Source organism: Marmota marmota, unplaced genomic scaffold, assembly GCF_001458135.2.
Source record: "Marmota marmota marmota unplaced genomic scaffold, marMar, whole genome shotgun sequence".
Taxonomy (NCBI): domain Eukaryota; kingdom Metazoa; phylum Chordata; class Mammalia; order Rodentia; family Sciuridae; genus Marmota; species Marmota marmota.
The window spans coordinates 482,567-505,537 of NW_025999927.1; the positions used below are offsets into that span (position 1 = coordinate 482,567).

Consider the following 22,971-nt stretch of genomic DNA (forward strand, 5'->3'; position numbering starts at 1 on the left):
AAAAAAAAAAAAAAAAAAAAAAAAAAGAATGAGCACTAGAGGAGGAAAAAAAAAAAAAGAATAAGCTTATTTACCTATTTATCACCAAATGAAATTTTGCTCACTGCCTTCGGCACAAAATACACACATAAAACACATCCCTGTCTTGTTTGAAAATGAATCCTAGTCTTAAATGGATTTGTACAAATATCTTCTAGTTTGTTCTTAAACACGGTATGGCCAGTGACCCCTCATAGCTCATAATACACCCCAGAGCTCATAGCTAATTCCAAACCTTCAGCCTTCAAAAGATTTAAATGGAAAATCAAGAGAACTCTTACTGCCATCAGTTGCAGGTTTGGGGAGTCACACCAGTGGTGGCCATGGTGTCCCTCCTGTATCACTACTTTGCTTTTCTTCTTCTTCTTTTTTTTTGGCATTGGGAATTGAACCCAGGGGTGCTTTTACCACTAAGCTACACTCTCAGCCCTTTTCACTTTTATTTTGAGATAGAATCTCACTAAGTTGCTCAGGTTGGCCTCAAATTTGTGATCCTTCTGTCTGAGCCTACTGAGTTACTGGGATTACAGGTGCATGCCACTGCATCTGGCTGAAACTGCTTTATCTTAAATCCACTGTCATTTGACATCTTGGCAAATACCCATTATCCTAAGACTTGTAAACTGAGAAGTGATACTGTGATTTTAAAAAATTTTTTATACCAGGGATTGAACCTAGGGGTGCTTCACCACTGAGCCACATTCCCAGCCTTTTTTATTTTGAGACGGGGTCTTGCAAAGTTACCTAGGGAGGGCCTTGCTAAGTTGCTGAGGCTGGCTTTTAACTTGTGGTTCTCCTGCCTCAGCCTCATGAACCACTGGGATAACAGGCATGTGCTACCATGCCTGGCTGATACTGTAATTTCTTTTCTTTTTAACACAATACCGTTGTTTTATGTATTTATTTTTACGTGGTGCTGAGGATTGAACCCAGTGCCTTACATGTGCCAGGCAAGCGCTCCACCACTGAGCCAAAAAACCCAACCCCTGATACTGTGATTTCTAATGGTAACAAAACGCTTACCATCTTTTAAAAGTTTCTGCAGGATTTTCACAAAGACACTGTCTTTAGACACTTCAATTGGATCATCTTTACCATCTGAACTGGACCAGCTAGAAAACAAAACACATGAAGAAAATAGCACCATCACTCTTGTGTTCCCATATGGATGTAATGGGGATGGACAGCGCTCTCTGTGATGGTGGTCAAAGCTGAATGACAGGCCTGCAGTGTGGACATGCTTCCAGACACCACGGACCTCTGACTTCCAGACACAGGAGGAACCTCAGACAGCATATTCCAGTACATGGGTGACGGTTACGAATTCAAGCCTGTCTTCCACTGCCTGGGCGGCAGAAGGGAGTTCCTCCTCTAGGGGCTCACATGGCCCTGCTCTGAAGTGCTCAACATGCAAGCCACCAAACACCAGCACCAACAAGAAGCAGGACAAGGCTCCTCTTGGGTGCCTGGGATAGGACAATAAACTGAGGACCACAGAGCGGGTGCTTGAGCGCCCCAACAAAGCTCCTCCAGGGCCTGGCTGCCACCTCCCAGGACCACACCTGGGCCCAACTCCCCTGGGGCTCATGTCTGACCAGGACTGCCAGGGGTGGAAATCCCCCTCTGCACAGGCAAGAGGGCTGTGGCCTCCCAGCCTGACTCAAGCAGCAGGTCACATTCTGTGGCAGCATTGCAAGTAGCAAACTGCGTGAGCACTTCCTGCTGTTGAGCACCGGCACCCCACGAAGAACAGCTGGACCGGGACACGTACTCGTCCCTCTGCAGGGCTCTGCAGAGGATTTCCAGCTTCAGGTCGTCAATGTTCACGTCTTCATCCTTCATAGCAAAACAAAGCATCCTGGTTATATTCTGGCTGTCACAAAGAAACAGTCTTCAATTTTATTTATGTCAACTCCTAATCCTGCATAAATAGTGTCTTTGCTTTTAATATTGATACTATAGTTTATAATTTTTAAAAACTCCCTTTGAGACATTAGTTCTGTTTAGAAAGGGAACCCAACTGCATTATGCAAGTTAGCTTTGGATCACTACACTCCAGGTCATCAAGAACTGCAAGAGATAGATTTTTTTTCTTTCTTTCTTTTTTTTTTTTTCATGGTGCTAGGGATTGAACCCAGAGCTTTGTGCATGTGAGGCAAAGCCTCAGGTTAAGGTTATTAAATGAGCTTGTACAAAAGCTAACCTTGTGGGACTGGGGCTGTAGCTCAGTTGGTAGAGTGCTTGCTTAGCATGTGTGAGGCACTGGGTTTGATCCTCAGTACCATAAAAAATAAAATAAAGGTATTGTGTCCATCTGCTATAAAAAAATATTTTTAAAAAACTAACCTTGGGGGCTGGGGCTATAGCTCAGTGGTAGAGCACTTGCCTAGCACCTGTGAGGCACTGGGTTTGATCCTCAGCACCACATATGAATGAGCAAAATAAAGGTGCACTGATAACTAAAAAAGTGTTTAAAAAAAAAAAAAAAGCTAACCTTGTGTTTTTAAGATCCACCAAACAACTCCCATTCACCCTGCCCTAACACAAGGCCTTCCTACAGAGCAGCACCATAATCTTTTGAAAGTGAGAACACTCCCCTTAAGGTGAGCGCTGTGAGGAAAATACCTCAGAATACTGAAAAGCTGCAGTTATCTATCTTTGCACTAGAACATGAGAGTTACCAGGAACCAGAGCCCCATGGCAGCTCTACTCCAGGCTGGGGCCTGAGAGCCGGGGCAACTGTCTCACCTCTTCAATATACTCTAGCAAGTCCAAAGCCTTCTTGAAATCATACTCGTTGGCTCTTCTGTTTTCTTCACAGATGTACAGCTGCAGCAAGTTACACGAGGCAGGTCATTCTCAGCTATCAGCGTAATGCCAGAGAACTTGGGAGAAGCCACCCTGTCCTACAGTGAGCTAGAGGCTTTTAAGGCCAAGAACCACGACCCAGGTGGAGGCCAGCGAGCTGTACCACAGTAGGCTGGCCTGGTGGGGTGTGTGTGTGGGGTGCTGGTCTTCTCAGGAGGAAAGAGCACTGGCCAACTTGCCCATGCAACCCCCTCCCAGCCATACCCTCGGGAACACTTGGTTCCCAGAAAAGGGGCATAGGCGGCACCCGTGAACCATACAAATCCTTTTCTGAACTATTTTGCTACGGAAAACTGAAGAGTGACATTGTAGAGGAAATATCAGTTGCACAGTGCACTCTTCCAGGAAAGTGAACTACAGGTGACTCCTCCTGGTCACAAGAGGTGGATCTGGAGGGCCAGGGGAGCAGCCCGGGGAGGTAGAGGCTGGCCAGCACACACTGGGGTGTTATGAGCACGGGAACAGGAGGTGTAACACCTACACTGATGAGCTGTGGAGCTGTCAGCACGGGCATGGCACCGAGGCGCAGCTGTCTCTCTGCCAGCAGCTGCTCAGGCAGGGTCTCCTGGTGCAGCAGGAAGCGCTCCTGCTCAGCCATTGCTGGTGTTCAAGGACAGAGAGGGAGAAGGATGAGACTTTCACTTCTGCAGTCACAAAGCAAAACCGACGACAAAGAGCTCTAGCGCCACAACATTGCTACGTCACAGCACTGCTGCACAATGACCTCAGGATGCCACCAGTACTGCTTCCTCCTGGCTGCTTCAAGAGGGGCGGGGCCCAGACTTTAGCCCCAGTGTGGCCCAGCCTCATCCACACAGGGGAATGGGACAAAGCCACCAGGGCACAACAGGAGAAGAGCAGTGCCTGCACTGACATGAGGCCAGCCTACTGGCCAGCACACAAAGCCTCTGCATGCGCAGACTCTCTGGGCTGCTAGGTAGGCATTGCTGTGCAGTCAAAGTACCTGCAGCACCACACACACTCAGTTTTTTAAAAAGCATGTTTGTGCACTTCAATATCTAGAAAAGCAGATCCAGAGGGCAGCTCAGGGAGCGAGAACCTATTACAACACAACTTATTTGGTGTGTTTTTTCTAAAATTTACAGATTTCCCATATGGTTATTTATTTTCCCATATAGTTATTCATATAACTTTAAAGTCATTACAACAGTCTGCAGGGAATCCATCCGAGAGACCTGAACATAACCACTGTGTAGACCTCAGCCTGTCCACACAGCAGAGGCCCCTCCTCCAGGCCTATTTACTTCACTACTTGCACATGTGTGACAGTGGTGCTAGGGGCTTAGCTTGGAGCCTTGCACATGCCAGGCAGGCCCTCTACTACTGAGCTACACACACTCCGGGCCCTCTTCAATTTTTATTTTGAGAAAATTACAAATCTGTAGCTTCTGCGGGACCTGGCATGTCTCTGGGCGTTCTGCCTGGCCCGCTGCTGGACGGTCTGACTACACACGTCCCCCTCTCATGGAGGGTGCAGTTGTCATGGCACACCACGTCCACAGACTTCAGCAGGTACCACCCGATCACCATGGTTCAGAGTCAGGCCCACAGAGTGGACACAGCATGCTACAGTCACCTAGTATTAAACACATCCAGGCTCTCTCAGTGGTTCCCAAATCAGAGGTGTGACCTAAGAACCAACTGCAATCTCTGGGTGATGGCTTTTGGGTTCCTATAATCTAGGGCTGCCTGTCTTTTGCATTGCCGAAATGTTAAGTGTCCAGCTGAGTACGCTGTAAAATGTTCTGCCCTTGAGGCACACTGGCTGTCCCCTTGTGACCAGATTCAGGATGAACACTTCAGGCAGAAATAGGAAGGCGACAGCAGGTACCACTTGTCACACCACCCCAGGAAGCGTGGGATGTGGGCTGTGTCTAATCTGTGTACCAACACTCTGAAACCCGGCAACATCTTTCACCAGACCCTGAACTGAACGGGCCTGCCATCTTTTTGAGATGGGGGCCTTGCTAAGTTGCATAGGATGGCCTTGAATTTGCTCCTGCCTTCGCCTCCAGAGCTGGTGGGACTGTAGGCATGTGCAACAGTACCCGACTGATTCTAGTGTCTTTTGGTGACCAATCATTTGCTGTAATTGCAAAGTGGTGACATCAACCACCCTGTCCATATTAGCTGTCAATTATTTGTAAAGAAGCATTTTACTGACCACCCCCCCTTTTGGGGAACACTGTGGATTCATGGACTTTTACTTTTTTTTTTACACACACACACACACACACACACACACACACACTCTCTTTTAATTAATTAATTAATTATTCTGAGACAGTGCCCTAAGTTGCTAAAGCTGGCTTCAAACTTGTGGTCCTCCTGCCTCATCCTCCTAAATTTCTGGGATTATGGGTATGTGCCACCATGTAAAGCCCTGGCTTTTCTTTCATAAACTGTGACATGCAATCCTTCACCACCACCTTGACACTGAGAAGGAGCTGTTCAAGGCTCTTGTACTTTCTGACCCAGCAGAACCCTCCTAGGTCACCTGGTCAACAGCCCCGTTTCTTCTCACTGGAAACTGGAAGAGACACCAGACTGCACAGGGCTCGTGGCATGGGACAGTGTGGGGCCCTTCAGACAAGACCCCACCGAGATCTGCAATTTGAATATGTAACAGTTCTCTTTCATTTCACACTTGTGACTCCCTTCTCGGTTCTCAAAAACAAAACAGTATTTCCTCACTTCATCTACAAAACAGATTCAGAACTGCACCAACAGCACGGCCTATGAGAAGCCCCATGTGAAGCCCGAGCTCTCTCTGCAGTCCCACCTTAGAATACTGTTGCCAAGCGTGCATAACCAGCCTTCCAGTCATGCTCACTTGAACATACATACATACATATATATATATGTGTGTATGTATATATATATATATATATATACACACACACACACACATATATACACACATATTGTATCAGGAATTGAATATAGGAAATGAAGGGTGCTTAACAACCAAGCCTCATCCCCATCCCTTTTTAAATATTTTTATTTAGAGACAGGGTTTCACTGAGTTATCTAGGGCCTTGCTAAGTTACTGAGGCTGGCTTTGAACTTGAGATCATCCTGCCTCAGCCTCCCAAGCTGCTGGGATTACAGGCGTGTGCCACTGTGCCCGACTTTTTATTCTTTAGGAATTCTGGCTTAAAATACAAATTCTTTCCAAAAAATAAGGATTTCAAGCACATAACCAAGTAACTGCAGGAATGTGGAGTACACAGCGCCTTGTATGAGAGAGGGCTACGCACACTCCAGGCGCTAAGCAACAGTGTGACCTTTACCAGGCTCTCCTCCAGTTTCATTCTTACCTTCAATTTTTTCTTGCAATACATCCTCTGAAAGGTCCGATGCTAATGCAGCCAATTTACTCAAGCCAAGAAGTGTTTTTTTCTTGGCAAAATAACGAGTCTCCATATTTGCCAAACCCAGAAGCGTTGCATGAGCCTACAATAAACCACAAGAGGCAGGGTAAGGTCCTGGTGTCAACCTGACTGGGAAGCAGGGCTCGGCACACCCTGAATGCTGCCTCCCCTGAGCTGAGCCCATGATGGCACACCAGCAACCAGGACAGCCAGCCTGCTTGGAGCCGCAGTCGCAACTAGGCAGGCCGCCGGGTACCTGCCAGGGGAGTGCTTTACTCAACCAACTGGAATGAGCTAGCTCTGAGAATATGTTCATTACAATAATGGTTATGCACGCTTGGCAACGACTGCTCCAGAGATTACTGTTTTGTATCAGTAGCCAAAGCACAACGGCTCACTTTTTTTTGAGGTATTAGAAGTAATGACAACGTCATCATAAATCAATAATGCCAGATTTATCGAATTATTCCAGAGTGGGAGGATTTAATAACCTGTAAGTACTACCTTCTAAACTTGTAAACATTGTTTATTATAAGTTGACAAAAACAAGCACATACATTTATGGAGTGCAAAATGAGGTTATAACACACACATACAATGTGGAACTCTTAAATCAGACCAATGAATAGCTCCTTTACCCAAGGACTTATTTTCCACGATAAGAATACTTGAAGTCTACTCCCTGAGTGCACCGCTGTCAACTGGCAGCACGTAAGCAGCACCTTTCCTCCCTGGGCTGCAGCTTGCATGGTGGCTGCAGCCCTCTGCCCCTCACCTTAGCCTCTGCTAGGGTCTGCTCTCTGCTTGAGTGACTCCGTGCTGGACCCTGCGGATGGGAGACTACAGTACTCGTCACTCTAGTCCCAGCTTATTCCACTGAGCAACAGGTCCACCAGGGTCACCCATGCTGTAGCCAATGGCAGATTTGTTTCTAAAGCTGAGTGTCGCGCCACCATGCACGTGCCTGTCATTCACCCACGTGGATGCAGCTAATCCCTCAACTTGGTCGCTAATATAGTCAGTGCACAAGTGTGGGTGGCACACTGATGTCACATTGTCTGGGGACACCCAGAAGTCAGCAGCAGGATGTGTGGCCACTGCTGATCTCTGAGCAGCCCCAGCACAGCCCCCACTGGCTGCATGGGGGGACACTCCCACCGAGACCAGGCTGAGGTTCCTTCTGCCGCCTCCTCCCCAGCACCATTCTCCTGTGGTGCTAAGGAGGCTGCTCTGTAAGGCATGCACTGGCCTGCAGGACTGCCCTGTACTCGCTGTGGTGATACCAAGCGTGCTCCTCTGTGGCATCCATACCACTTCTCTTCAGAAATGTCTACTCAGGTCTTCTGCCCATTTTTAAGTTGAGTTCCTTGTTCTCTTGCCTTTGAGTTCCTTGTATATGTCTTAGACACAAACCCCTGCTCAGGAGCACAGCCATAAATAGTGGTTGAATTACTAAAACCAAATGAATTCAGAACACACCAACAGCTGCACACACCCATTTCACACAACCGGGTCCTTCTTACCTTTTCCAGCTCTTGGCTATTAACCTCGTGTAGCCAGCTGAGATGTTCATGAGCTTGCAAAAAACTTGCCAACTGTCCATGTTGAGAAACAGGCTGAGACAACAACTTGCCCCGCTTTCCTTTTTCCAGATACCAACGGAAGAGAAAGTCTGAAAAATTCTACAAGTCACAGAGGTGAGAACCCATTACTGCTTGTCAGTGCAGCTCTAAGACGCTCTGGCATGACAACAAAATGCTAAGCAGCTTCCAAAGCCCAAAGTAGGTTCTCCTTTTACGCAATAATTTCCTATGCTGTTACCACATCGATACGTATTCCTACGATAGTGATTTTCCTGTTTGCCTAATTCAATCATCTCACTGGACAAGCCAGTAGGCTCAGGTTCAGAAGGAATCTCATTTCATAATCACTGGCTTTGCTACTGGCAGAATCGGAATGTGCACAGGTTGGTGAGGGAGCTGTCAGCCATGAGTAGTAGTTAAATTTAACTAATGTTAAAACTTCAGTTTCTCAGGCGCCGGCCAAGAGCCTCAGTGGTCAACAGCCACGTGTGTCCAGCTGCTCTCACTTGGACAACGGATATAAACATGATCTCCACCATCACAGAGCGTTCTACTGGAGAGCATGGGACTGTGCCATCCCCCAGCAAGGCCTCGCAGGCAGTGCCATGCGGATAGCCACGGGGGCTGGCGTGGTGAGTGGGAATCCAGGCAGGCCCCCAGGAACCTTGTGCTGGGCACTGGAATGCGGTGCACATGGATTTGAAGACCAGGGGAGAGTTAGGAGATATTCGCACCAGAGGTCTCTTCCCAAAAGACATGAGACCAGAAATGAAGCACAATGGTAGAGGTGGTGACAGAGCCCTGGCCACCTCCCTGCCGGTTCTGCTGCGCTCAGCCTCGCACTGCAACTGCAGAAGGAAAGGGCTGTCCCAGGAGAAAACACTCATCCCACCACACTGCTCTTTCACCCCAAAGTCCACACCACAACTAGAAACCACAAGACCAAAGAGGAGGTCAGCTGAGGCTGACCCAAGAGTGAGCAGGTTGTAAAGTCAGTAGGGCTTGAAGATAATCACAGAACACGTTAAAGGAAATGTACACACGGAGGGAAAATGCCCACAGATGATCAGAATCCATAACAAGAATTTAAAAGTCACAATGGGTGGAAAGCACACAGTTCAGCACTACTGTGAAATTCTGTACATGAAGCGCCCCATAGCTGGGCCCTGACCACACAAGGAGCCAGTGAGGTCCCACAACACCCTATAGATGCCTGGGCCCTGAACACACAAGGAGCCAGTGAGGTCCCACAACATCCCAATAGATGCCGCTGTGGGTCACAGGACGCACGGCACCTGCTTGGGCTGCACTAAGTACAGGTGCTGCTGTAGATACAAAACGATGGCACCTACCCCAAGGCCCCAGGGACAGATGGAAGACAGCAGCCTGACCACAGGGTGGCCCACCACCCACATGCCCAGCGCCTTACCTGATCGGCGAACTGAGTCATGTAGCGCTGGAGCCTGCTCTGGTTGTCAGTCTGCTCACACAACTGTACTAAGATGTCAAAGTCACAGTACTTCTCTGCTAGAGAAGCAGCCCACGAGTACTGGCCCAGTGTGACTGAAAATGAGAACAGAAGGAAGAAATCCTGTTAGCAAACATTAAAGACATAGTGAAAACAGTACTTGAAACTTCCCTGTGTTCATACTGCACACTAAGAATAACCAAGGGGACGGGGACCTTTCTGGCTGCTGGCACTAGTTTCCTAATCCATATGCACTGCCAAAGTGCAGACACAGTCCACTGCCTCCCTGCAGCTTCCAGACACGATGCAGTCTCCCACTTCCCGGCCAGCATGCCTGGCCCTCAGCTCCACAGCATGCCTGCTTGGCCCTCCCCAGCCATGCCACACTCTGCTGTGAGGCTGCTCCTGCAATGCCCGAGAACTGGGCTCTTTAGGTCACTGTTTAATCAACTGCCCTCTTTGGTCTATCCCTTGGGCCTTGGGGTGGGTGCCATCTTTGTGTGTCCACAGTAGCATCTGTATGTACTTGGTGTAGCCCAAGCAGGTGCCGTGCCTGAAGAAGGCTGACTAAACACACAGGGACAGCAGTAGTGTCTGCAGCACTCCGAGTTCTTGGATAGGGCGGGGAAGACACCACCACACTGGCCAGGCTGCACATCCACTGCTGGACACCTATAAAAGCTTAAATTGGGCAACAAAGAAAAGGAAAGACCCTTGGTACTCTTGGTTTTAGTTGCTCAATTTAGGTTTTCCCAAGGTATCCCATATGGAGGCACAGGGACATATGGGTGTCTGACCCCTCCTTTGGTCCTGCACACTCAGACCCAGAGCCTCCACAAAGCACCCTGCACTCACGTAGAGGAGACAAGAGGTCTGAGCGTCTCTGCAGGTACTCCATTTCCAGGCTGTTATATCTCTCCTGGTCACTGGACCTGTCCAGAGACTTCAGCTGTGAAACATAGCCATCCAGAAAGCAATCAATCAGTGCAACCAGTTGCTCCATTAGGATGTTGCGGAGATTGCTGTCTGCCTGCGGGTAGACAATCTTCAGGATGATCCCGTGCTGGCGCACGATAGCGGTTCGGATGCCAGCGGGCCCACTTGTTGCTGTGGAGTCACAAAGAGTTGTTGGCTGTCAGGGTTTCCCAGTGGCTGAGGGAAAATCAGTTGCCTAAAGCCCATGTGATATCACTGCTACAGGGAAGCATGTTTGTGTGCAGGTGACACTGGCCTGTGCCCTGAATGAGCTGCATTCCCTGTGGAGCTCCCCTCAGCAGTCAGGCAAACCGCACCTTCTTCCTTCTGAACTCTGCCAAAGCTTCGGCACCTCCTTTGTGGTGCTACGTCAATGTAACATACAGCCCATTGCCTAGGGCCAGGCCTGTTTTTGGGAGCAGCTACTTGTACTGAGATACCAGTGGTATCTACTACTTGTACCAGTAGATGTACAGTGAGTATCAGTTAAAACAAATGCTGGGGGAGTCTACAAGTGCATGCGAAGGAATGAGTAGCAGACCAGCACTGTCATGCTGGAGGCGGCACTGGGGTTTATTCATGCCACTCACAAACCTGCGCTCAAACATAGCTGCCAGCAGGTCAGGCTGTCAGGAGCACACTGAGCAGGCCCACCATGTGCCATGGGGCACATGTGGCTTCTGCTCCTACAGACTTGCTCTGGGGACAACGGGCTGTAAGGAACACCCTGTGAGCAGCAGTATTCTACCTGTCCATGGAACATATTCCGGTTCTTTTCCTCCTGCATCTTCTCTCCTGTACAAGGAGCTTCTATTTTGGCGATAATGACTAGCAGCCTGCAGCATGTCCTGAGAAAACGAGACATATTATCACAGACAGATGTGACATGGTTTTACTTTTCCTTTTTTTGTGGTGCTGGGGCTTGAACCAGGGCCTCACATGTGGCAAACAAGTGCTCTACCACTAAGACACAGTGCAGTCCAGATTGATGAGCTTCAGAAGGATGATCTGAAACACCAAAGTCTATTCTCAGGCCAGATATGGTGGCCACAACTTCGATCTCAGTGACTCAGAAGGTAGAGGCAGGAGGATCACAAGTTCAAGGTTAGCCTTGGTAACTCAGCAAGACTCTCAGTCTCAAAAATATATAAATTTAGGGCTGGGGATGTGGCTCAGCGGTACAGCGCAGGCCTAGCATGTGCGAGGTCCTGGGTTCGATCCTTAGCACCACATAAAAATAAATAAATAAAATAAAGGCACTGTGTTCAACTACCACTAAAAAATAAATATAAAAAATACATAAATTAATTTTAAAAAAGACCCTGCCTAAAATAAAAAAGGGCTGGTGATGTTCAGTGGTAACTCACAGAATTCAATCCCTAGTACTGCAAAAACAATAGATACTCAGCACTTTTGGTTCTTTCTGCGTTTTTTTTTTTTTTGTACCAGGGAACCTGAACTTGTGATCCTCCTGCCTCGGCCTCCTGAGCCACTGGTGTGTGCCACCATGCCTGGCCTCTGCCTTTTTATTGTGGTACAAGAGACTGAACTCAGAGTATCATACATGTTTGGCAAGTGCTCTACCACTAAGCCACACCCCCAGCCTTTTTTTCTCTTTGAGACGGTCTTGCTAAGTCAATTACAACAGAGCAGGGACAAGGAAACCACCTTCTCATCTCTCCCTCTCAGGCTCTGGGCCACTGATGCTGATGCAGCTGGACTTACCTTGAGAACAGTGTTGACATCGACGGCCACCTCCGCCCACTCGAGGGAGTCCAGCGCCGTGTCCCTCAGGACCTGCTCCTCGTGCTCCAGCAGACATTCGCAGATGGTATCCACCTGGGAAACCTGAGGGCAGAGTCACTGCTTAGCACAAAGTCATGGAGGCTTGGGGACAGCTGTGCCATAGCCTTAGTTTCCAAGAATGTCCTCAGATCATCAGACAGGAGAAAACCTACTACCCAATAATATTGGACACAAAGTTGAGAAACAAGGAAATTAGAATCTCCCAAATTTTAAGATTGCCCAAGCTTGTGCTGTGGCATGTGCCTGTAATCCCAGGGGCTGGGGAGGCTGAGGCCCCAAGCAACTTGGTGAGACCCTGTCTCAAAGGGCTGGGGATGCAGATCAATGGTAAATGCCCCAGGTTAAATCCTCATTACCAAAAAGAAGAGCCTCCAAATCACCAAGTCTTATAAATAGGTGAAACCTGGATTGCTACCAAAAAGATTTTTAAATTCACACTCCAAGTAGCTAAAGTACTTGCTACCTGCTGCTGTGCCTCAGGGTGGGATGTGACCTTCACACAGCCCTAGCTACCAATGCTGTTCCTCTGCAATGGCAGTAATGTGCTCCTTCAGGCCCAACTGTGTTGGGTGAAGAGCTGGGAAACCAGCTCCTGGTTCCTTGCCTTCTGGTCCACACAGGTGCTGCAGCAGAGCACTGGACAGGTTCAGGCTTGCTGCCCCAGGGAGCCCCCCCACCCCCCACTTGGCCCAAGCAGAGCCACTCTTGCAAACCGGAGCCTCCACCTGACCCAGCCACAGGTGCTGGAGTAGCACAGTTACTTTTTGAGTAGAAAGGTAAGAATGTTTATGCTGTTGAGATGGAAACAATGGAGCCATTCACTGTTGGCTGCCCACAGCACAGATTTCACCTTTGTGCACTCAAACCTCAGACTAAAAATGATGGGAGAAAAAAAGTTACAATGTTGCTCAAGGTAGTATGCAACAGGCCTACAGGGTTAGGACTGTACCCAATATGTAGACTTTAAAAAAATTATTCCTTAGGGGCTGGGGTTATCCTCAGCACCACCTAAAAATAAATTTTAAAAAATTATTTCTAAAACAATACTTAATAGTAAATAACTGCACTGGGTTTTATAAGTAACCAGAGAAAAATTAAAGTGAGTGGGGAGGATATGTATAGGTTCTATGCAAACATTACCCTGTATTATACCAGGGACTTGTGGATTTTGGCATTCATAGGGTCCTGGAACTGCTCCCCTGTGAACACTGAGAGATGACCAAGGTAATAAATCAAGCACACTCACTGTACACACATAGCAAGTGTCCACCTTGGTGCTCTCGAACACACGCTGGCCTCAAGCTGCTCCCAGCCCCAGGCAGTGCCACTTCCCCAGCTGCAGAGGGGCCATGCGGGAAGAGAGCCAATAGTGCAGGCTGTCAGTGCACTTTCCATCAGGCCGCCAAATAGCTCCACGTGTGGCCCTTCACCAGAGGCCATCAGGGCTACATGCCTACTCAGAATGCAAACTCGCCACCCCACATGGACAGACTGCACATGTGAGGTGTTCACACACCCCTCTTCCAGCAATCCCTGGCAGTGTGGCCATGCACAGGGAAGGCGAAGGAGGCTGGAGAGCAGCACACCAGGGTGATGGGGACGTGCTGAAGACACCTTCATGTGGCACAGTATTGTTTTCAGTTTGGCTGCATGGTGCTCCTAAAGAGCTACTCGTGAATTATGTACCCAGTTAATGACCTCCACTCAGTTGGCGGGAAGCTATATATGCCTTAAATTCCCTACTGTGCTCTGCCCTGCAAGCCAAATGCAGGAAAGGAACTAGACTCTTGCTCAGGTCTTTATGATAGTTTTAAAATCTACTACTAATGATATTTTAAAAATATTTGCTTACCCCATAAAACCATGCCGGAATAAAGACCAAAGAAAACACCAAGGTTACAATTTGACTTGTTAATTAGGAAACCTGAGGTGGATTATCTTTCAATTTTCTGCCAAATTTCTTACATTAAAAATTAAAACAGAGCCAAAAAGTGCTACTGGGGCACAGCTTAGAGGTGGAACACTTGCCTGGCACACACGAGGCCCTGAGCTCCATGCCCAGAACTGCAAAACAAAGTGCTACTCCTCACACTCCCTAGGAACTAACCAACCCAGCGTCTAAAAACAGGAAATTCAAGCTCAACACATTCCCAAGACTGAACAGAAAGTCTGAGTTTAGGTGAAAGTGCAGCAAGCACTAGAGAAGAAGAACCCAGCCCAGCCTGATGGACTCTGGGACACGGCCTGGCTGCAGGAGTGGAGAGCCAGAATCAAGGTGCCAGCAGAGCCTGATATTCCAGATATCACAGGGGTGAAGGAGGAGCTGCCCCCACATCTAAACAGACAGCACTACAAAAAGAGATGGCATGAAGTGGGAATCAGCAGGAACCCAGGAGGGAGCTGAGGTGGGGTTCAGTACAGTGACCACTACATAGTGGCAGATAAGATCCAGGGTGTAGCCTAGGATGGGTCAATGCTCCCGGTGAGCATGATCCACCCAAGTGGAGGGGGACAGCCACTGGGAGGCAGAGGATATGCAGATGTGGCAGGTGAGAAAGCTGAGAGAACAGCCACTCCACCTCTGGCCTCTGCAGTGACCCACATTCACAAGGGGCCAAGGCTGGAGTCCCCAGGGAAGGCTAGCTTTCCGAGGCAGCCAGGAGGGGCTGTGGAGGCAGGAACCCTCAGGCACCCAAAGCAAGCAGGGAGTCCATTTAGGTCAGCTGTGCAAGCTCTGTTACAGAGCAGGTAACAATGAGTTGACACCTGAGGGGCAGTGACCATAAAACTGGGAGTTTAATTTAAAATGTACATAGGGTCTTCTAAGATTCAGTTTATCCTCACTCTGCCCTGTCTGAGAACGATCAGCAAATGGTGCCCTCTGCAGATCCAAGAAAGTCAGACAAGGATGCCTCTGACCTCACGGAAGAAGACGTCTGCAGGCGTCAGGCTGGGTGGGATCTCCCGCTCCCTCTTGCTCAGCGCCGCCTGGATGGCAGTGTTCACGAGGTCTGGCCGCCGTGAGTGGTGGTTCTTGAGAGCAATCGCTGCAGATAGCTTTTCCGCGTGTTCACAGAGCAGCCGGCGGGTTGCCATTGGTGTCCCTCTGACTGGAGATGTGTGCAGACGCCCAAATAGGCCAACCTTGCAAGGAGACAAGCACGTGTTCCTGAAACGACGCTCACTGCAATCTGCAGCCAGGGCAGCTTGTTCCCTGCACCTGCAGCCACCTGGTCAAACTTTACCCAGGCAAGGCTGCCAGGAAGCCTGGACATGCCTGTTAGGGCCACCCGAGTCCACCCTAGATATCCTTAGTTCCTGGTCGTAGTTTTCAAAATGGTCAAACTATTCTTTCCCACCTATGCCAATCACCTCTCCTGTACCTTCAGGGCTGGCTCCAGCCCATGGCCTGGCATGCTGCTGCCCTGCACACCTGCTGGCTCCCACCTGCTGAGGTGGCTTCTGGTGGGTTCCTGGAATCCAGCTTTCCTGAGCACTAGAGGAACCACCACAGAGGAACCAGGAAGCAACCAGGACACCGTGGCCACTTTTCCCTCTCATCAATTAGCACCTGCTCCTCTCACTCTCACTTCCTCATCTGCTAGCAGCTTCCCTTTTCTAAAATACAAGAGGTTTCATTCCACACTGCTGTTCTAAGGATTTTATTTTTTCATAACATTTAACGACAATAATGATGGTAAAGATTTTTCTGGCACACAAGGTTAAACCCAGGGTTCCTACTGAACCCAATCCTACTAAGTCAAACCCCATCCCCTTTTATTTTTTGTCTTGAGACAGGGTCTGGCTAAGTTATTGAGGCTGGCCTTGAACTTGGGATCCTCTTTGCCTCAGTCTCCTGAATAGCTGGGAGTACAGATGTGCACCACTGTGCCTAGCTAGATATCTTGCGTGTGTGCATGTGTATGTGTGTGTGTGTGTGTGTACCGAGGATGGAACTCAGAGGCACTTGACCATTGAGCCACACCCCCAGCCCTATTTTGTATTTTAGAGACAGGGTCTCACTGGGTTGCTCAGCACCTCGCTTTTGCTGAGGCTGGCTTTGAACTTACAATCCTCTTGCCTCAGCCTCCCAAGTTTGCTGGGATTATATACGTGTGCCACTGGCCCAGCTAGAAATCCTTTTTGTTTTAAAATATTTGTTCTTAAGTTTTAGGTGGACACAATATCTTTATTTTACATTTATGTGGTGCTGAGGATCGAACCCAGTGCCCCCCTGCACGCTAGGTGAGCACTCCACCACTGAGCCCCAGCCCCATATCCATTGCTTTTAACGAATGGAATGTTTTGCTGAATCTAACTGTTGTAATTCAGTCAACCTGTTCACCTGATTACCTTAAAACATTTTAAGAGTCACTCAGTCATTTATGATTTGAATTTATCCCTCAACATTCTGTCAGGTGCAGCTCTTCCATAAGGCTCCTGATGCCTGCATTTGATGGCCCCTGCATATAGCAATAAGTGAAGCAGGTGGGGCTGGGCCCACTTCTGCTCCTGATAGCAGACACAGGACCCTCCTTATCAAAGTGGGTAGTGGTGTCCTTAGGTGCTGATCTCACTCCCACCCTCAAAACAAGGACATAGCCTCATTGGCCATGTACTGGCTCAAGGGAGGCAAGAGCTCTGTGCCAGAAGTGTTTCCTTAGAGGTCCTGGTCCCACATACTTCCTGCCTGTTACCACAGCAGTTCCTCATCAGAGACAAGATGTAAAGATGGAAGATAATGAAAACATAAAGGCAGAGCCAGAAAGGGGCTTCCAGACCCTATCAGGTGCTGCCAGTGACTGAGCCTCCATTCGGGTCTCTGGGCCAGCAAAGCCACAAGGCTCATGTGGTGGCCTCTGATAAGCAGCCTGTCCACATGTGGTGCCCCACCCAGCATTCACACCCTCAATAAGGTGACTCCGCCCTGCAGAAGATGCTCTGGAGATGTGTGCTCTGCTGTGACCAACATCACCTATCAGCACAATGGGAACAGACCTAAGTTCTTCTATGAAGGCATGCAGCAAGCCTGCATGAAACCCTGTTTTGAAAGAAGCTGGTCTGATGAACACAACAGCATCAAAGCTAAAATGACAAAAAAGCTGATGTGGCATTTCTTTGGAAAAGTGCTCCTTTCTTCTCTTAACCTAATTTTCAAGGCAGTGGTCACCCTGGAGTAGCAGCCTTCACACGCCCTGGCTTGTTCATTTCTGCGTCTGCACAAGGAATGGGAACTCGAATCAGGCCACTGGGAGTGCCAGAACAGAGTGGGCACCCTGGGTGTGGGGCACCAGAGCAGCCCGAACCCTCAGGGACTCTCACCTGGTGCAAAAAGTCCACCAGGAGGCCATGGGCTTTCATCTTGTCTTCCAGCTGGTGGAGGATGATCAGGGAGGTGTTGCTGAGCCCAGGTGCCTCTGTGAGAACACAGAAATAGAACCCAACAGAGCTTTCAGAATCACCACGGCTAGTCAAGTAGGGTGTGAAAATACCTGAGAGGACAGGGCCAGTCCTTCGAAATAATTATTTACATTACTCCATTGTTTTAAAATTTAGAGAGAAATTTGAAGGGTTTGACAAAATTCATATTGTACTTACTCAAAACAAGAAGCATGCTCTGTTTAGTTTAAATACTGTAGTTATACGTTTGACAGCTTCAAAGAAACAGCTATGGAAAGGAGCTGGGCAGCAGGGCTTTCATCCCACGTCTGCCTAAAGCAGGACCATTAAGGATAGCACTCTGCTTCCCATGAATCACAGAGGGGCCTCCATGCTGCAGAAGAGCTATGTGTTAGGGAAGTCACCCAGGGCAGGCCGGAGGACACGACATGCCCATCTCTGGTACCAGACTCGCTGGTACCTAGGAGAGTCTGCCATTTCTGTTAACCAAATACACAGTCTGCCAAGACCATCATCTGATCTGGAGCCTACATGCCATTGAGTTCCTCCAGAAATAAAATGCAAGGTGCAAAGCAGCCTGCCTCTGAAGGAGCAGTCAGTGCTTGCACCCATGTTCCCCTAGATGCTCTTCTGCTGTCTAGATCTACCTTGAGTCCTGTTCAAGATCTACTAATGAGGACAGTTACAACTTCTAAAATAAAATCAGGTGAAAATTCTCAATTGTTTGAGAAACTAAAATATAGTTTCTCCTCAAATGGGTCATTCCTCAAAGTCAAACTCTTCTTACCTTCAGGAACAGACTCAGCCCACCGAGGGTCAGAGGCTGGGTAGTCATCCACCACATCTACACTGATTTGGGTAACGGCCCTATCCAGCTCAGAGTCAGAATCCAAGTCGGAGTGGGAGGAAAACAGCTCGTCAACCGTCATTTGAGCATGACCCAAGTCTTTCCTGAAACAAATTGGAAAATAAAAGTATGAAGGGAGGCAAAACATTTCCAAAACTTACCATGGAAAATTCCTCAGGAGGTTCAAGTCCTATGTATGGGTTTCAGCCTTTAAAGTACTGTCGATTATAACTAATTACAATGGGAAACCTCAGCTGCAGCCATGAATCCAACAAACACACCGAATGCTTGCAACATGCAGGCACCAGACACAGGAGTTTGAGCAATACACCAAGGCCCTGGGCCTCAGAACGCACAGTGTCAGGGGGAATCAGGCAATAGCCGGCGATGGCTACATGTGTGCAGCACCGGGACAGGGAAGGACAAAGGCCACTGAGCCTGCAGAGGGGCGGGAAAGCTGCCACCTGAGGCCTGGCAGGGCCAGGAGGAATGCAGCAGGGTGTATGCTGCTCACAGCACACATCCTCAGGGCAGTAAGGAGGCAAACTGTGGCAAAAAGTACCAGGACCATGGAAGGCAGTAGGCAGAGCTGCCATGGCCCATCCTTGTTTTCCAGGCCATTCTGACTCTCACCCTGACAGGTGGATAGCAGATGAGGTGGAGGTCACTGCAGGAATCCAGGCTGATCCTGCTTTGCAGCCTAGATCTGCTCGTGGTGAAGAGGCTGCTTCCCCAGGTCTCCTGACTGCCTGAGCTCCCAGCCAGGATCACCAGTGGAGTCAGGAGTCTAGGGCTCAGACCAGCAGGAGGCCCTCAGGAGCAGGTGCTGCTCCTGAGGCCCTCCCAACTCAGGCTCACATCTAGCCATCATCTTATGCAGTGTCCACTGAGGGGGCTGAATAGAGCCCTCATTCTTGTCCAGAAGAACCTCAGAATGAGACCTTGTCTAGAAATAAAGCATCTGCAGAAACAACCAGTTAGGGTAGGGATTAATTTGGCCCAAATCCCACAGTCGGTGCCCTTACAAGACCCTGAGAAGATGGTCACACTGGAAGGATGGGCTGACACACCAACAAGCCCAGCAGCGGCCTTGGCAGCCAAAAGCGGGCAAGGAGTGGCTCCTGCAGAGCCTCAGAGGAAGCCTGCCCCACAGTGCCTCAATCCTGGGCCCTGGCCTCTAGAACTGAGACAACACACTTCTGCTGTTCTAAGCCACTGAGTTTAGAATATTTAGTTTAGTTCTAACCGCCACACATTGACAGGCTGCTTATCAGAGGCTACCACCAGCAGCCACAGCAACTAAAGCAATCATGATGGTGGCTTGCTGCCTTGTTTATATCTGATGGAACAGTAATAAGTGCAAAACTGGTAAGATCAGATACTCTGAATCTCCCAGGAAGCCTGAACCACGCAGCACAATGAGACTAAGGGGACTGCTTTAACAAAGCAGAAACAAGCCTGATGGTGCCCGCACATCACTAGTGGGCCTGCAGCTTCACAAGTACCACAGTACGACTGTCCATGGCCTTCAGCTGCAAGCTGGGCTGCAGGGTCCTGGCCTGAGATCTGTAGGCAGCAGACACAGTGAACTCTGGGGACTTCAAAACAGACGCATCAGCTAAACCAAGCCCTGCCAGCACCACACCCGCACTCGGCCAACTCCGCCCAGGGGTATTCCCAATCTGTCCCAAGGCTCAACAGCTAACTGGGGGCAAAGCAGGGCTGGACCACAATCCTCAGGAGTGTCTGTTCAAATGTGAATTCACTGAGCCTTTTAAGGAAGGTACCAGAACACAGAAGTGTACAGGAAAACGCTAAGATGAACTGAGATTTGAGCCCGCCCCATGGGGCTCAGCCACTCACTGTCCCCATAGAGTACCAGCAAACCTCGTTGCACAGTGCAGACACTGGCAGGCATGGCAGTGGGCAGCAGGTCCAGTATGTCCTCTCTACTGGCACCTGCAACCTGTAAATGAGGTCATGCAGCCAGTGCTGAATGAGAGAGAGAAAGAGAAATGGGGCGGAAAGATCAGAAAAGGGCTAAAATGCTCTCCTGGTAGAAAAGCAGATAGAGCTGATGAGGGAAACACAGAAAACCTCTAAAAGCACGACTGGCCAGGTGGAACCTGGAGACCCAGGCACACTGCAGGTTACGGGGAAGAGAGAGGCAAGGAAAGCAAGATCCAACTAAAAAGCCACACAGCAATGGGGTAGGGGCAGGGATGCTGTCCTCTGTGTTCCCGTGGTGCTTTCAGGAAGCTTGGCAGGCTCGTCCTGGTGGTGCCCAGGAGCCCTAGGCTGTGTGCGTAGCTCACCTTCCCGCCCTGCGTGGTCTGGTCCTGTGCTGAGGCCTGCTGTTCCAACAGACCTGCCTGCCCTCACGATTAGGAGCTCAAGCCTGGGACAATGGTGTGCACTCCTTGTATTGTTACTCCAATTCTGCTCTGGATCTACAAAAAATTCCTGAAGCCATACATACATCCTAATTTCCCCTTTTGCTAGTTGTATATGGCCTAGAAAACCCGTACAAGAATCCAATGATACGAACGAAGGCAGAGTAGACTGTAAGGTTATGGGCAGAAATGGATTACCAACAAAGACTTACAGAAATCTAGATAAAGACAAAGACAGGGCAATTTCCCCAAAGGATCTCAATTGTTTTAAAAATGGACCTGATACTATGAAGTACTTTTTTTTGTGATTGTCTCTGACCTTTTTCTCTGAAACCAGAATTTAGGATAGACAGTTTATTTACCGATACTTAGAGGAAACATATAGTGTTTACATTTAAAACACATTTAATTACGTTTAACGACCTCATTCCCTAGTTCCACTTTTATCACGGACGCTTCCATTTCTAGTGCTGCTGGGTTAATAATATGAATGAACAGGCTGTGCCAATGAGCACTCAGTACTTCAAGTCCTTGGGCCTATAGCACTCAAATTCTGCTATCTGCTCTAATTCCAGAGGTCCTTTTATTTCACAGCACAGATGACAGCAATGTGGAACATGAGGAAAAAAACTACTGCCCAACACAATGAAACAGTTTATCCATGACAGTCAGTAACTACTGCTCATTATTCTGACCAAGATGGAAAAGATGGAAACAGGAAACTTCTTTGAAAAATGAAACATCTTTTACATAAATGTCTGATGTATTTTATAAGATTATAAAGCTATTACATTTCTTCCATTCCTACAAATGTGCTGTTTGGTTTTTTAAAAAATTACAGAGCAAATTTCCCCAAACTCTCACAAACAAGAGTTTATATCTTCTGAGCTAAGTAAAATGAAAATCCAGATAACATGAAAAGCAATTTTAAAGAAAATATGCACAAAAACAGTAATGCTACCTTAGCAAAAAAAAGAAACTGCCACGTGTCACTACCCTCTGTGCCAGGGCACCTGGCAATGTTTGCAGGCAATCTGGGCGGTCCCTCTTGGGGGAAGAGGGATGGGTGCTACTGGATGGCCTGCAATTCACAGGTAGCTCCACAGTATGCACTTGCTCCCTCGTCAATGTGCTGAGGAGCCATGGGAAGCAGAGCTGGCACTGGGTCCTAGGAAGGTGAGTGGGCCCAGCCAAGAGCAAACAGCTAGCCAGCCGAGGCCCCACGCACAGGCCCAGTAGGGACAGTCAAGCAGCCCACCTATAGGACCCCAGCAGCCTCAGCGCCAGGGCTAGCTTGTAGGCGGCAAAGCCCAACCAAAGACCAGTCTCATCAACGCCAGAAACTCCTGTTTGCCTGCTACACGAGGAGCCTCTGAAAGCTGTCTTCGTACACACTGCTCTCCAGGAGGTTGGGGGTGTGTTCCATAGGAGGCCCTGTTTAGCGAGCCCTCTGTGCCCACCAGGTTCAGTGACCCCCAAGTTGAGAGCCAATGCTGGCAAAAGCACTAATGCTAAAGAAAACCAACCCTCCTGATGACCCCACCCTCCATGTTGCTCCCATCCCAAACCAAGAGGTCAATAGCCAGTGCTGGCAGCAGGATGGCCCTGGTCTTGAAAACATCATACCGTACCTGCAGTACTGCAGAAAAGCAGCTTTCAGCAGCTTGGTCCTGTCTTCCTGGGCTACTGTCCCATTCTTTGTGGTAGTCTCAAAGACCATGCTCTGCAAGGACATAAGCCAGAGTTCAGAGATGAAGGTCCAGAATATTCATGATGGCTGATGGAAGAACCAAATCACCTGAAGCCCCAACACTGCTGCCTGTGCTCCAAGCTAAGGCACCTTACACCTGACAAATACACCCCACCCCCACCCCTATACCTGACACACATGCTCACACTCCCATGCCTGACATCCCTACACCTGACACACCCTACACCCCTCTAGAGATTGTACATGTACTCGGCATCCAAACACATGGCCAGTGCTGACCAACCCCCCAGGTCCTGCAGGAAAGTGGACAGCTCAGTGATCACACCCTCAGCAAAACTCCCTGGGGAGCTCAGTAAGACCAACACCATCTATAGGTCTGCTCTCACACAGCGCCACTTATCACACACCACTGAGCATGTGGGTAATTAGTACTGCCTAGCACATGTGAGGCACTGGGGTCGATCCTCAGCACCATATAAAACAAAA

At 48.9% G+C, this 22,971-nt stretch overlaps 1 protein-coding gene across 3 annotated transcripts in view; it reads right to left on the reverse strand.

The window, feature by feature from the left end:
• Nup133 (nucleoporin 133) overlaps positions 1–22,971 on the reverse strand; it is a 47,321-nt gene that overhangs the window by 4,429 nt on the left and 19,921 nt on the right. For 2 of the 3 annotated variants that reach the window (XM_015504308.2, XM_048800355.1), the window contains 14 exons: positions 22,406–22,497; positions 18,322–18,485; positions 17,457–17,551; positions 15,054–15,278; positions 12,054–12,176; positions 11,077–11,176; positions 10,209–10,460; positions 9,315–9,448; positions 7,826–7,984; positions 6,249–6,384; positions 3,389–3,507; positions 2,788–2,868; positions 1,811–1,875; positions 1,063–1,151 (listed from right to left, as the gene is read on the reverse strand). In XM_015504308.2, the coding sequence (XP_015359794.1) occupies positions 1,063–1,151; positions 1,811–1,875; positions 2,788–2,868; positions 3,389–3,507; positions 6,249–6,384; positions 7,826–7,984; positions 9,315–9,448; positions 10,209–10,460; positions 11,077–11,176; positions 12,054–12,176; positions 15,054–15,278; positions 17,457–17,551; positions 18,322–18,485; positions 22,406–22,497 (1,834 nt within the window). The remainder of the gene's footprint in view (positions 1–1,062; positions 1,152–1,810; positions 1,876–2,787; positions 2,869–3,388; positions 3,508–6,248; positions 6,385–7,825; positions 7,985–9,314; positions 9,449–10,208; positions 10,461–11,076; positions 11,177–12,053; positions 12,177–15,053; positions 15,279–17,456; positions 17,552–18,321; positions 18,486–22,405; positions 22,498–22,971) is intronic. The other variant, XM_015504309.2, reaches the window with a different exon arrangement.